General features: G+C 49.5%; 1 protein-coding gene across 1 annotated transcript; it reads left to right on the top strand.

Moving 5' to 3' along the window:
- Positions 1-6103: 6103 nt before the first annotated feature.
- On the top strand, positions 6104-13536 carry LOC140492629 (claudin-7-like). The gene is made up of 4 exons (XM_072591659.1): positions 6104-6453; positions 10440-10604; positions 11940-12024; positions 12470-13536. The coding sequence occupies exons 1-4, from the start codon at positions 6231-6233 to the stop codon at positions 12633-12635; spliced, it is 639 nt and encodes a 212-aa protein (XP_072447760.1). The 5' UTR covers positions 6104-6230; the 3' UTR covers positions 12636-13536.
- The last annotated feature ends 1479 nt before the right edge of the window (positions 13537-15015 follow it).

Raw genomic sequence — 15015 nt, 5'->3', positions numbered from 1 at the left:
CCCTCATGATTTTGTAAACCTCTAGGAGGTCACCCCTCAGCCTCCCCCACTCCAGCCTCAAACCCCCCCATACCCGGCAACATCCTGGTAAATCTCTTCTGACCCCTCTCCAATTTAACTGGTAAACTTCCTATAACAGGGTGACCAGAACTGGAGACAGTACTCCAGAAGAGGCCTCACTAACATCCTGTATAACCTGAACATGATGTCCCAAATCCTATACCCAAAGGCAAGTGTGCTAAACACCTTTTCAACTTCCTGTCTACCTGTGACTTGGAACTTCTTCAATATATCCTCGTCACCAAAGATTCTCATTCCTGATGAGGGGCTTTTGCCCGAAACGTCGATTTTCCTGCTCCTCGGATGCTGCCTGACCTGCTGTGCTTTTCCAGCACCGCTCTAATCTTGACTCATCCAAAGTGTTATCAAGCAGCACCCACTCAGCAATAATCTGCTCAGTGACGCCCAGTTTGGATTCCCCCAGGGTCACTCAGCTCCTGACCTTATTCCAGCCTCGGTTCAAACATGGACAAAAGAGCTGCATTCCAGAGATGGGTGGGGGGGGGGGAGATGGGGGGGGGGGGGGGGGGGGGGGAGAGGGTCAGCCCTTTGACATCGAGGCTGCATTCGGCCGAGTGTGGCATCAAGGAGCCCTGGCAAAACTGGAATCGGTGGGTATCAGGGGGCAAATTTTCTGCTGGTTGGAGTCATACCCGGGACATAGGAAGATGGTTGTGGTTGTTGGAGGGTCAGTCATCTCAGCTGCAGGACATCTCTGCAGGAGTCCCTCAGGGGAGTGTCCTTGGCCCAACCCTCTTCAACTGCTTTATCAATGACCTTCCCTCCATCAGAAGGTCCGAACTGGGGATGTTCACTGATGATTGCAAAATATCCAGCACCATTCATGACTCCACAGATACTGAAGCAGTCCGAATGTTCAAATATAGCAAGATCTGGATAGCATCCAGGCTTGGGCTGACAAGTGATAGGTAATGTTAATGCCAGACAATGACTATTGCCAACAAGAGAAAATCCAACCATTGCTCCTTGATATTAAATTTCATTACCATCACTGAATCCCCCAATATCATTATCTTCAGTGTTACTAGGGTTGCCTAGAAACTGAACCTGTCTCGCCACATAAACACAGTGACTACAAGAGCAGATCAGAGGCTGGGAATCCTGCAGCGAGTAACTCCCCTCCTGTCTTCCCAAAGCCTGTCCCACCATCGACAAGGCACAAGTCAGGAGGGTGAGGGAATACTCCCCACTTGCCCCTGGATGGGGTCAGCCCCAACAACACTCAAGAAGCTCGACGCCATCCAGGGACAAAGCAGCCCCCACTTGATTGGCCCCACACCCACAAACACCCCCTCCCTCCCTTACCCACCAACGCTCAGTAGCAGCAGTGTGTACCATCTACAAGATGCACTGCAGAAACTCACCAAAGATCCTCAGGCAGCACCTTCCAAACCCACCGCCACTTCCATCTAGAAGGACAAGGGGCAGCAGGTACATGGGAACACTACCCCCTGCAAGTTCCCCTCTGAGTCCCTCAGCATCCTGACTTGGAAATATATCGCCATTCCTTCAGTGTCGTTGGGTCAGAATCCTGGAATTCCCTCCCTAAAGAACATTGTGGGTCTACCCTATATATAAATGATTTGGATGCAAGTATAAGAGGTACAGTTAGTAAGTTTGCAGATGACACCAAAATTGGAGGTGTAGTGGACAGCGAAGAGGGTTACCTCAGATTACAACAGGATCTGGACCAGATGGGCCAATGGGCTGAGAAGTGGCAAATGGAGTTTAATTCAGTTAAATGCAAGGTGCTGCATTTTTGGAAAGCAAATCTTAGCAGGACTTATACACTTAATGGTAAGGTCCTAGGGAGTGTTGCTGAACAAAGTGACCTTGGAGTGCAGGTTCGTAGCTCCTTGAAAGTACAGTCACAGGTAGATAGGATAGTGAAGAAAGCATTTGTTATGCTTTCCTTTATTGGTCAGAGTATTGGGTACAGGAGTTGGGAGGTCATGTTGCGACTGTACAGAACATTGGTTAGGCCACTGTTGGAATATTGTGTGTGGCACGGTGGCACAGTGGTTAGCACTGCTGCCTCACAGCGCCAGAGACCTGGGTTCAATTCCCGCCTCAGGCGACTGACTGTGTGGAGTTTGCACATTCTCCCCGTGTCTGCGTGGGTTTGCTCCGGTTTCCTCCCACAATCCAAAGATGTGCAGGTCAGGTGAATTGGCCATGCTAAATTGCCCGTAGTGTTAGGTAAAGGGGTATGGGTGGGTTGTGCTTTGGCAGGTTGGTGTGGACTTGTTGGGCCGAAGGGCCTGTTTCCACACTAAGTAATCTAATCTATAATTCTGGTCTCCTTCCTATCCTCCTAGGCCGAAACTTGAAAGGGGTCAGAAAAGATTTACAAGGATGTTGCCAGGGTTGGAGGATCTGAGCTACAGGGAGAGGCTGAACAGGCTGGGGCTGTTTTCCCTGGAGCGTCGGAGGCTGGGGGGTGACCTTATAGAGGTTTACAAAATTATGAGGTGCATGGATAGGATAAATAGACAAAGACTTTTCCCTGAAGTCAGGAAGTCCAGAACTAGAGGGCATAGGTTTAGGGTGAGAGGGGTAAGATATAAAAGAGACCTAAGGGGCAACGTTTTCACACAGAGGGTGGTACGTGTATGGAATGAGCTGCCAGAGGAAGGGGTGGAGGCTGGTACAATTACAACATTTAAGAGGCATTTGGATGGATATATGAATAGGAAGGGTTTGGAGGGATATGGGCCGGGTGCTGGCAGGTGGGACTAGATTGGGTTGGGATATCTGGTCAGCATGGATGGGTTGGACCGAAGGGTCTGTTTCCGTGCTGTACATCTCTATGACTCTATGACTCTACAGCACATGGACTGCAGCGGGTCAAGAAGCCAGTTCACGCCCACTTACTCAAGGGGCAACTAGGGACGGGCAGGAAATGCTGAGCCCAGCCAGTGATGCCCTTGTCCTGCAAATGACTAAAAATCTTTTAAATTTAAAAGCAAACAGAACAAGAGAGGTAGAGAAACTGAGAGAGACGGAGAGAGAGAGAGAGAAATGCATACTAAAGAGGAACAGAAAAGGATAAACAGAGAGAGAGAGATGAGAGGCAGAGAGAGAGAGATTGAGAGAGAGAGCGAGCCAGAGATAGAGGGACAGTATAAGAAGAGGAGAGACAGACAGACTGAGGGGTGACAGAGAACAAGAGAGAGAGATAGAGAGGAATAAGGACAGACGGTGAGAGGGAGTGATAGACAGGGCCAGAGGTGAGAAATAGCGATGAGGTGAAACAGACAAATGAGAGAGAGAGAGAGAGAGAGAGAGTATCCCTGGTGGGATTGAAACTTTGCCTGGAGGGATTGGAGATGTACAGAGAGTTTGCGTTTGTCCATCAGAGATACAGGCTGGTTTGTGGATCCGAGACAACACTAGACTCCAGTCTGACCACGGGGATGCACACAATTTCCAGAGGATAATAAAAGGGAAGAGGAGATGACATGGGGGTTAATTTCCCTTTCACAAACCATTTTTTCCACCAGGTACAGCAGTGGAACTGCCTAGCCCCCTTCAGCAGAGTCAGTGAGTGAGTGAGGGGCTGCTGAGGCTGGGGGGTAACCTACCCCAGAGCAGGAGAAAGGTTCTTCATCTCCTGTAGATGAGATTAAACCCAGCCCTCACTCGCTGTTTATACAAGGATCAGGAGCTGGGAGTTAACAATCAACAGATCCCTGTTAATGTTTAACAGCTCAATGGGAACTGCCACATCAGAGTGAGAATTGTCCCATTTCTCTGGGTCTGTTACAGAATGCTGTCCCACCCCTCCTCCCCACCCATCAGAATGGGCTGCTCCCTCAAGCTGTGGGTACAATAGCTGGTGCAGCCCAGCCCCTCTGCTCCGAGAGGTCGGAAGATGACATGAGTCTCCCTCAAAACTCTTCTGCTCCTCAGATACTGCCTTTTCCAGCGCCACACTCTTGACTCAGTAACTCCACACTCAAACATTCGGACACACTCCCAGAATCACCTCCAGATTTTACCCTCCTCAACCTCGAGGTCATCTGGCCCTCTACTATCCACAGCACAACTCTCACAGAGACCCCGTGCCAACCCCCTCCCAATCTCTGTAACCCTCTCCAGCCCCTACACCCCTTCCCTATCTCTGTAACCCCCTCCAGCCCCTACACTCCTCCCTATCTCTGTAACCCCCTACACTCCTCCCTATCTCTGTAACCCCCTACACCCCTTCCCTATCTCTGTAACTCCCTACACCCCTCCCTATCTCTGTAACCACCTCCAGCCCCTACACTCCCTCCCTATCTCTGTAACCCCCTACACCCCTCCCTATCTCTGTCACCCCTACACCCCCTCCCTATTCCTGTAACCCCCTCCAGCCCCTACACCCCCCTCCTTATCTCTGTAACCCCCTCCAGCCCCTACACCCCCTCCCTATCTCTGTAACCCCCTCCAGCCCCTACACCCCCTCCCTATCTCTGTAACCCCCTCCAGCCCCTAGACTCCCTCCCTATCTCTGTAACCCCCTCCAGCCCCTACACCCCCTCCCTCTCTCTGTAACCCCCTCCAGCCCCTACACCCCCTCCTTATCTCTGTACCCCCCTCCAGCCCCTACACCCCCTCCCTATCTCTGTACCCCCCTCCAGCCCCTACACCCCCTCCTTATCTCTGTACCCCCCTCCAGCCCCTACACCCCTCCCTATCTCTGTAACCCCCTCCAGCCCCTACACCCCTCCCTATCTCTGTAACCCCCTCCAGCCCCTACACCCCTCCCTATCTCTGTAACCCCCTCCAGCCCCTACACCCCCTCCCTATCTCTGTAACCCCCTCCAGCCCCTAATGACCTAATCAGCTTAAGAGCCTAAAAGTGCTTTGAATGTCGGAGTTGGGATGTCACGTTCAGGTTGTACAGGACATTGGTGAGGCCTCTTCTGGAATATTGTGTCCAGTTCAGGTCACCCTGTTATAGGAAGGGCATTATTAAACTGGAGGGGGGTTCAGAAGAGACTTACCAGGATGTTGCTGGGAATGGAGAGTTCATTTATAGGGAGAGGCCGAACAGGCTGGGGCTGTTTTCCCTGGAGCGTCGGAGGCTGAGGGGTGATCTTAGAGCAGTTTATAAAATCATGAGGGGCATGGATAGGATAAATAAACAAGGTGTTTTCCCTGGGGAGTCCAGAACTAGAGGGCATAGGTTTAAGAAAGATATAAAAAGAGACCTTAACTTTTCACACAGAGACTGGTTTGTGTGTGGAACGAGCTGCCAGAGGAAGTGGTGGATGCAGGTTCGGTTGCAATGTTTAAAATACATTTGGACAGGGATGTGAATAGAGGCAGAGAGTCAGCCTGCACAGAAGCAGACCCTTCGGCCCAACCAGTCCGTGCTGACCCTAACCCCAAACCAAACTAGTCCCACCTGCCTGCTCCAGGCTCATACCCCTCCAAACCTTTCCCAGCCATGGACTTATCCAAATGCCCTTTAAATGTTGTAACTGTCCCCACATCCATCACTTCCTCAGGAAGCTCATTCCACACACGAAGTACTCATTTGCCCCTCATGTCTTTTTTTAAACCTATCTCCTCTCACCACCCCCCAAGTCTTGAAAAAAAATCCCCCATCCCTAGAGATAAGCCCTTGCTATTCTCCTTCTCTCTACCCCTCATGGTTTTATAAAGGGTCACCCCTCAACCTCCCACAGCCCAGGCAAACAGTTGGGGTTTTTAAATTTGAACTACTGGCAGGTAATTTGTGTGTCCCTTAAGAAATTAATAACGAACGTGTGAACAACCCTGTCAGTGATTTATTTATGGCAAACTCTGAGAGGTTTGTTTTGACGGGAGTTGGGAGATAGAACAGGATGTCTGTTTGTGTTCAGAGACGGTGGAGGTGAGAAAGGGGTTTTGGTTTAATGATGTTTGAAGTTCTCTTTCTCTGTTCCTCACGAAACTCTCTGATTTCCTAATCGAAACCTGGTGCGCGTCCCCGAGGGGGGCGGGGCGCGTTCCCGAAGCCCTCCCCTCTGGTTTTTATATACAGGTAGAGAAGGTGGGGCAGGTAGAAGGTGTTGAAGAGCTACAGGAGTGACGGTGCGCTGTGTGGTCGCTGGGAGTTTGAATTGAGGAAGAGTTCTCTTTGTGTTTGATTCTCGCTGTCTCTTTCCCCCCCCTTGCTCATGGCTAACTCCGGACTCCAAATTCTCGGCTTTACTCTGGCGCTGTTAGGATGGATAGCCCTAGTAGCGAGCACCATTATGCCCCAATGGAAGATGTCTAGTTATGCCGGGGACAACATTATCACAGCTCAGGCTGTGTACATGGGACTGTGGATGAACTGTGTGTACCAGAGCACAGGACAGATCCAGTGCAAGGTGTATGACTCTATTCTGGCTCTGGGAGGTGAGTCTAGGAGGGAGGAATGTAATTTACTCTAAGACTGGCTCTCTGTCTCTGAGTGAGTGTGTCTCCCTCTTGCTTTCTCTCTTTCATATTCCCTATTTCCCTGTGTGTCTCTGTTTTTCACATCCTCTCTTTGTCTGTCTGTCTCTCTTTCTGTCTGTGTCTCTGTTTATCTTTCTATGTCTGAGTTTATATTTGTGTGTGTGTGTCTCCCTTCCTCCTGTGTGTATTTCTGTGTGTGGGCTCTCTCTCTTTTCTTTCCCCCCATCCCCCAGCTGCTTTCTTTTGTTTGCTGATCTGTTTTTGTGTGTGTGTTTATATCTGTATGTGCCTCACTTCTTCTGTGTCAGTCTCTCCTTTTCTCCTCTCTTTGTGTGTGGGAGAGAGAACTTGTGGGGATTGAACTGAGACTCTCTCAAAGTATTGAATCGGTGCCTTGTTGGAGACTTCTGTTTTTAATTTCTCTTGAAATTGTTTGTTGGCTTAAATCTTATTTTTATGGGGATTTTTAATTATTTTTCATTGCTTATTTTTGTACATGACCTCCACTTTGCCCTCTATTAATCTCTCTCTTTGTGCTCACGCTCTCCCTTTCTGTCCACCTGTTTGAGGATTGGCACAAATACTTTCTGAAATGGTGGGTTTACTGGTCTTTGTTTGTATTCTCCTGCACCTGGGAGAGAGAGGGAAGGTGGTCCTTGGTTTGATTTTTGACAGTCTGGGTCCCTTAATCTAGCCCCTGGTTCTGGGGGGAGCAGGGTCACTAAATCTTGTAACTGATGCCTGAGTGAGGTGTAGGGGAAGTTCAAACTCTTGGGTTCTGTTTTGTTTTTGCTGGGAGCCATTTTGAATCTGGCTTTTTATCTTATCAGGCTGAGGGAATTTTAAACACAATATTGATAACCCTCAATGTTGGGAGATCAGATTAGTCTGACAATAAAAGGGGACCATAAAACAATGCTGTTTGATTTGGAGAGGTTATATAAACAGCTAGAGATTGGAGAGTGTAAGAGTAGGCTGGAGTGGGATTTGAGGTCCAGCACCTCACTGTGGTGGGGGGCTGGCATGTCAGGGTGATGCTGGGGCATCAGTGATTTCTAATACCCCTGAAGTGTAGCAGCATTGTCTCTTGGGGCAGTTGGCATTTGGAGCAGAGAAGATTTCACAGAGCAGGAAATGATGGCAAATTTCCCCTCTCCCTGTGGAGGTGGGGGAGAAAGACATCCCGCAGAAGTTTAAAATATTTCCTCTCTCAGAACCAGGAGATTTCCTAGCCCCACCTATTGTGACTGGGTGGATCCCGATTTTCCTGACTGGTTTCCAAAGAGTAGTGAGAGCCTGGGGTGAGGGAGGGGTTCAGGGATGGGTGAGAACCAGGCTGGAGCTGGCCTCTGTACCCCCCTTCCCACCCTCCCACTGGGGTGAGAGGGGCCCTCTGCTTGGGTCTGGGGAATGGGTTAAAGCCTTGGCCAAGCTGGTTGGCTGTTTCTAGGTTTTGGCACTGCCTGGGCAGAGATTTGGAGATGCCTGGCGTCTCTGAGCTTTCTCACCTCCCCTGGTTGTTGGTTGGCCACTTAATGCCCCTCATTACCATTGGCACTGCATTGCCCACCTGGAGCTTTGAACCCTCGTGGATGGTGTAATGCTTTCCCTTCTCTGGCTGGTTGACAGCAGGCATTGACGTGGACTGGCCGAATGGCTTCAATCTGCCCCTAACACCCCCTGCCTTGAATCAATACAAGTCCCAAGGACCCAAGCAACGGTTTTGTGGATCTCCCATAGGCTGCTCAGTGGTCAGCGCTGCTGCCTCTTGGCACTGGGGACTCTGGTTCGATTCCTGCCTTGGGTGACTGAGTGGAGTTTGCGTGTTCTCCCAGTGTCTGTGTGGGTCTGCTCTGGTTTCCTCCCACAGTCCAAAGATGTGCAGGTCAGGTGAATTGGCCATGCTCAATTACCTACAGGGTTAGTGCACTAGTCAGAGGGAGATGGGTCTGGGTGGGTTACTCTTCAGAGGGTCAATATAGACTTGTTGGGCCAAATGGCCTGTATCAACACTGCAGGGAATCTAATCATTTCCTGGTGAAAAGGGAGTCCCATTCCCTGTGTGGGAGCGTGGTAAAGTTAGCCAGTTTGGGATCTTTTCCTTCCAGTTTCCTGTCAGGACATTATCTCTCCAAGATGGCTGCCAGTGTGACCTGATTAGCTTCCACATAAAGTGGTTGCACAATCACACTCTTGGGTTTATTTGTTTCTTTTTGAAACACATTTTTGTTCTGAGTAGGGGTTGGGGGGCCATGGGAAACCCTACATTGATTGGCCATTTGGAGATGGGCTGGTGTTCAATGGAGGAGCTGGCCAGGCTCTGGGCCTGGAGTCACTTGTGGAGCCAGATCAGGGGCTGAGCTTTCCATCCCTGCAGGATGTTACTGGGAACTCAGGTGACTTGCAGAGGGTGGGCTAGTAAGACCAACTGGGGTCCGATCTGGGGCAGAGCAGCTCTGGCTGTTTGTTATAAGGACAGGAATCTGGGGAGACCACTCCCCCCTCTATTTACTGGGATGTGGTTTCAAGTGAATTCCCAGCACCATAGTCTGCCAACGATTCCTAAAATCCATGTGTCAACCCTTCTCCAGGATTCAGGGAATTGAGTTTTCTCTGGGGTTTAACAGCTGAGTCCAGACCCTCCCAAGGGCAAAACAGCTGTCTAGGAATCTCCATTTACATGCTCCCCCAGCCCCAGCGAATGTGATACCCCACACTCAGCGATTCCAGGGCATGTCAGGCCCTGGGGGTTCTGGACTGGGAGGGCATCTCCGAGCAACTCGTTGCCTTTCTAATGGAAGGAGTGACCTGCTAATCTGAGTGAGACCAGCGAGGGAGGTCTGGAGGGACTGGGCAGTGTTGGAGTGAGGTGCTGACTGGGTGTTGGGGGGGGGGGTGGGGGGGAGAGAGGAGGAGGAGGAGGAGAAGTGAGGTGCTGGCTGGGGGAGGGAGGGAGGGAGGGGGAGACTATGGGGAAGTGGTTTGATTATTGAGTTTCTGCTTGTCTCAAAAGTGCACCTTCCTCCTCCCTGGATTTGCCTGTGGTTTTGGAGGTGGTTTTCTGGAAAATGCTGATTGCGGAGGGGAGGGGTGGGGGGAGGGGGAGGCTGTGGCTGTGTGACCTGTGAGGAAGAGAACTTTCTGGTTTAAACCAGTCCTTACCACACCTTGTTCAGAGAAGCAGTTACTTTACAATGACTGATTACCTGTGCCAAGTTGTGGGTGAGACTGGTCTTGTGTGTGTTTCAGGTTTCCCCCCCCCCCCCTCTCCCCACAGCTATGGGGAGCATGTCTACCTTTACATATACCCTGCCCTGTCCTCTTGTGTGGGTTTTTATTTCTTCCCCCACTGGAGGAAACAGCTGTGGGATCGCTCTGTGCACTCAGACCCAGCCCCCTCTCCCAGAGGGGTTCCTAGCTCACTCCTGCCTGATGCCCTCTATCCATTGCTTTGAGGCCATTCAGCCCCCTGGCCTGTGCTGGGCTGCCCCCAAGGGCACAAAATGGTGATCATTTTGACATCAAAGTGATTTTTGATTAAATTCCATTTCTTTTTTTAAAAAAAACACTTTTGAGGGAGCCCACCCGACACCAGTACAGGACTAAGGGAGGCCATTTAGCCCATTTAAGTCTGACCTGTCCTGGTGGCATCTGTATTGTGGACAGGCTTGCCTCTGTACTCACTTGTGTGGAAATCTGGGATCTGGGAGGGATCGATCTGATCTGAAGGGCCTTATGATGATGATGACGTGATTGGATGGGGACAATGGAGACTGAGTCTCATTTAAAGTCCCTTGAAAGGAGGGAGACAGATAGGAGTTGAAATGCCAAGCAGTTCTGACAGCACGGCAGAACTCTAAGGGACAGAATGGCCTCTTGCTGCTGTCTGTCGTTGGGAGTTTCCTGTTGACTCTGATCTAACACCCTCCTTCTCTCTCTCCCAGCCTCACTGCAGGCCACCCGTGCCCTGATGGTGGTGGGTATTGTTGTTGGTGTCCTTGCTGTGGGCATCAGCTCGGTGGGTATGAAGTGCACCAAGTGCGGTGGAGATGACAAGGTCAAAAAGTCTCGGATCGCAATGGGTGGCGGCATCACGTTTATCCTGGCAGGTAAGCCTGTGGGTATAACTCCCGTCCCCGGTGTCCGTGAGCCTGTGGGTATAACTCCCATCCCCAGTGTCCATGTCTCTCTGAGGCTGCCTTTCTACACTGGAATGTGCAGGGGGATATGGGCAGGGGAATAGGCAGTTCGGCCCCTCTGACCTGCTCTCCCGTGGCCCGGGGATGAGTGTTTACCCCCACAGTGCTGTTTCCCAGCACTGTCCCCCCACTTACCATTGTTTGTTCAATATTTGGGATCCATTGATCCCTGTCTAGTGTCTACGTAATCTCTGACTGAGCTTCCACAGCCCTCCGTGGAGTGGGGAGGGGAGGGATGTGGGGAAGAATTCCAAGGATACACTCAGTCCTTCGGAGTGACCCTCACTGTCTTGGTCTGAAGTGGCTGGCCCCTCTGTCCTGGTCTGAGGTATACCCCTGGCTCACCCAGAGATCTAGGGGTCATTTATTGTTTCTGTGCCTACCCTGTTAATCTGGCAGGGTTTTGTATGTTTCATGTCTCCTCTGTCACCCCTTACACCCCCTCCTTATCTCTGTAACCCCCCCAGCCCCTTTACCATCCCCCAATTTTCCCCATTGCTCCCCCATTGGGGACAGTGCCTTCAGTTGCCTGGACCCTGATCTCTGGAACCCCCTCCCTGAACCTTGTCCTCTTTGTCTCTGTCTTTTATGTAACCCCCCTCCCCAGGAACCTGTCCCACAGTGGGGCGGGGAGGGGGGTCAATGTCACTCTAATTGGAGGAGTTTTATTTGTGTGAAGGAACCCATTTATTTTTCTTTTTTAAAATTAACCCCCACACTACCACCTAACTGTGGTAGTGCTTATAAGGAACCCAATTTTTTTTGTATTTTGTAGAACATTTATTTCAAAATGATACAAGTGAAGATAACAGAAAGCAGATTACATTCAGAACCCATTTCTTTGTCTGCAAATGTGCAAAGGCATCTTGATCAATTTTGTACAATGAATCCAAAAAGGCATCATAAAAACATTATTCAGTAAACATGAAAGCTTCAACAGGTGGAGTTATTCTGTCACCAATTCATAATTCTCATTGAAGCATGTATTCTGCACAATAACCCAAAACTAAAAATATTAGGTTAAAACACCTCAGAAGGAAAGCAGAATGTTTGCGGATCCCCACAATGGCTCGATAGATTTGTCATTTTATCTTCTTTACAAATGATTTTCAAAGGAACCCATTATTGTAAATGGTGTCCTGTTGTGGTTGGCTGTGTAGTTGTAGTTGTGGGTGTGGGAGCTCTCTGCTCCCTGTTAATGTTCTGCCTGCTCACTAACAGTGTCTCTCTCTCTCCCCTCACCAGGACTCTGCGCTCTCATTGGTGCCTCTTGGTATGGAAACCAGATAGTTCGAGACTTCTACAACCCATTGACTCCGGTCAACACCAAGTAATTACCCTTTCTGTTACTCTGGGGGGAGGGGACTGGTGTAGGATTGACTCCATACAGTCTGAGTGACAGTCATTATTGGCCCTGCCCAGTGTGTTCATCTGCTGCCAAACCAGTCCGTCAGGTTCCTGTGGCACTACTTCTGAGGCAGCTCCAGCAAACGCCCTGTTTAATTTATTAGTGTCTCCCACTGACAGACCTGTCCCCGCCAGGGCTGTACCCCAGGGTTATGCGGGGACAGACCTGTCCCCGCCAGGGCTGTACCCCAGGGTTATGCGGGGACAGACCTGTCCCCGCCAGGGCTGTACCCCAGGGTTATGCGGGGACAGACCTGTCCCCGCCAGGGCTGTACCCCAGGGTTATGCGGGGACAGACCTGTCCCCGCCAGGGCTGTACCCCAGGGTAATACAGTATTGAGATGTAATGATCCTGTTTTTGTTTCCAGGTATGAGTTTGGATCTGCCATCTTTGTGAATTGGGCAGGCGCTGCCCTCATTCTGATCGGTGGTGGGATGCTGAGTTGCTCGTGTCCCAAGAAGAATGGTTACCCCCGATCTTACCCCAAATCCAAGCCCCGATCTAACGCCACCAGCAACAAGGAGTTTGTATGAAGTTTATATCTGCTCCTGGTGAGAAAGGAACTCCCCTCACACACCCTGTCGAAGATGTTTGTACCCCCTTGAAAAGACTTCACCCGAAGAGCTTAACGAGAGCCATCACTCTATTATTGAAGGGGCGAGAAATTGCATTTGTATAACACCATGTAAATTACTGCTTGGGACTGTTATTTTTTTAATTGCTTGATAAACCTGTAGATTTGTGACATTTTAGTGTTTTTTGTTTAAAAGACATGTTCTCTTTGTAATTTTAAGGAGGGATAGGGCAAGGCAGACTATCATCAGCTGTTATAACTTGTGGAGTGGGTTTTATTTGTCAAAGTGGAACTGAATACAAGGTAGTTTGAGTTAATCCCCTTTTCTGTAATTCTAATTTAAGTGTCCAAATATTTCAGTCCATCTGTGTTCTGGGCCCTTTGAGATTATGGGATGTTGGGTGGGAGGGTAGCAACTGGGAAGGTTCGCTCTGGCCCAGGAGGTCATTGGCGTGAGTAATGTTTTTAAAGCAGCTTGCTTCTGTGGGTTTTTAACCCTCCAGTTCTGAAACAGATCATTTTTTTTTAAAAGATCGAGATACAAACCTCTCTGGTTCCCTCAAAGATTGTGTTTTTTATTGAAGGAGTTCCCTCCCTCGCTCTCTCTGCTGCATTCCTTCTATCTCCCTCTTTGGTGTGGGCAGAGGAACTGAACTGGAGGAGAAGCATCCCACAGCAAGGGACAGTTAGCTCTTGGAACCTGTCACAATTTTCCAGGTTAATCATGGTTTTTTTTTAAACTATTCTTGTACACGTGCCAGGATTGGAGGGTTTATTAAGAGTTTTGCTGAGATGTTTTTATTAAGAAATGGATTGTAGCTGTACATTTTGTTTGTTTATAAATAAATTTTTAAGCTGCTGCTGTCTTTCTCCATGTTGGGGTCCTTGCGTTGACCGGTTTTGGGGGGACAGGGGTGACCCTGGGTCTCTCTGGCTACTGACCCCTGGAGTTGTCAGTCTCTGGTCTTCCCTCCCATCCCTGCTGTGCTGGCTGAGCAATTTGGAACAGGACTAGACCATTCAGCCCTTCGAACCTATCCCACCACTCAATATGGTCATGGCTATTGGGCTGAGTACAAGGTATTGAAATGGCCAGTTACCCTGTACACCACCGATCTGTCTCAGCTTGTCGTAGAACACCCTCTCTGAGCTCCCACAGCTGAGGGACAGCATTCCAAATGTTGGCTGAAACATTTCTTTCCAACTTCAGGGAATGTGGAATTTCCTGGCAAGGTCAGTCTGTTGCCAGTTCCTAATTACCCTTGGTTGGCTGTTCGGTCAGTCTAATTTTAAATTGTAGAAGAGAGATGGAATTAGACGTTCACTTCCTGTTGAGATTTAGAGGGAGAGGGGAGATGACTGTCCAAGAGGCAGGAGTTCAAACCCCACCACAGGTTGCTGGTGCAGCCTTCATATTAAATATGATTATTTAATGAATTGATTTCAATCAGGATGTGACAGGGTAACTCATGAATGTACTGCGATATCATTCGGAAACCCTCTTTTTTTTTTTTTTTTCCCCACTGCCCCGCAGGAAGGAAGATCTGCCATCGTTACCCAGTCTGGTCTACACTTAACTCCTGACCCACAGCCAAGAGGTGCCCCTTTCAGTTTTACTGAAAGGGTAGACCACTCACAGTTCTACTGTCTCCCCATGGCCAAATCAGGCTGTGCGGATCCCACCCATTTCAAATGAAGAATCTTGCATTTTAGTAGCACCTCTTCCCAACCTCTCAGCCAATGGAGGGCTGTTTTCAGAGTGGCTGGAAATTGTAAAATCGTGCCAACATCTGCACAATTTGTTCTCCTATACTTTCATCATTCAAAGCCCACCACTGAAATCAGAATGCAGTCAGAGAGCGACACACAGAACTCCATGGGTAGAGAGAGGCACGCTGATCGAGACAGCGAGAGGTACACACACTGATAGAGAAGTCTTATTTCAGGATGGTTGGATTATAGTCTTACTGTAACTGTACAAGGAGCTGGGGGGAGCACTGGGAGCAGTTTAGGTTCCCTGTATGTAGGGATAGTCGACGCCAAAATCGGTGGAGTTGGGAATGGCAGAGCAGATTGTCAAAGGATACAAATGGGACATAGATCAGATGCAGATATGCATGGAGAAATAGCAGATGGAGTTTAATCTTGGTAAGTGTGAGGTACTGCACGCTGGGAGATCAAATGTTAAGGAAAAGTATCCAGTTAAAGGCAGAACCCTGAACAGCATTGATGTACAGAAGGATCTTGGGGTTCAAGTCCATAGCTCCCTGAAAGTGGTAGACAAGTAGATAGTGGTAAAGAAGGCATATGGCATACCTGCGCTTATTAGCAGGGTATTG

This window comes from Chiloscyllium punctatum, chromosome 21 (genome assembly GCF_047496795.1).
Source record: "Chiloscyllium punctatum isolate Juve2018m chromosome 21, sChiPun1.3, whole genome shotgun sequence".
NCBI lineage: Eukaryota > Metazoa > Chordata > Chondrichthyes > Orectolobiformes > Hemiscylliidae > Chiloscyllium > Chiloscyllium punctatum.
Note: the sequence above shows the minus strand (reverse complement) of the source record. Positions and strands in the feature narration are given on the sequence as shown.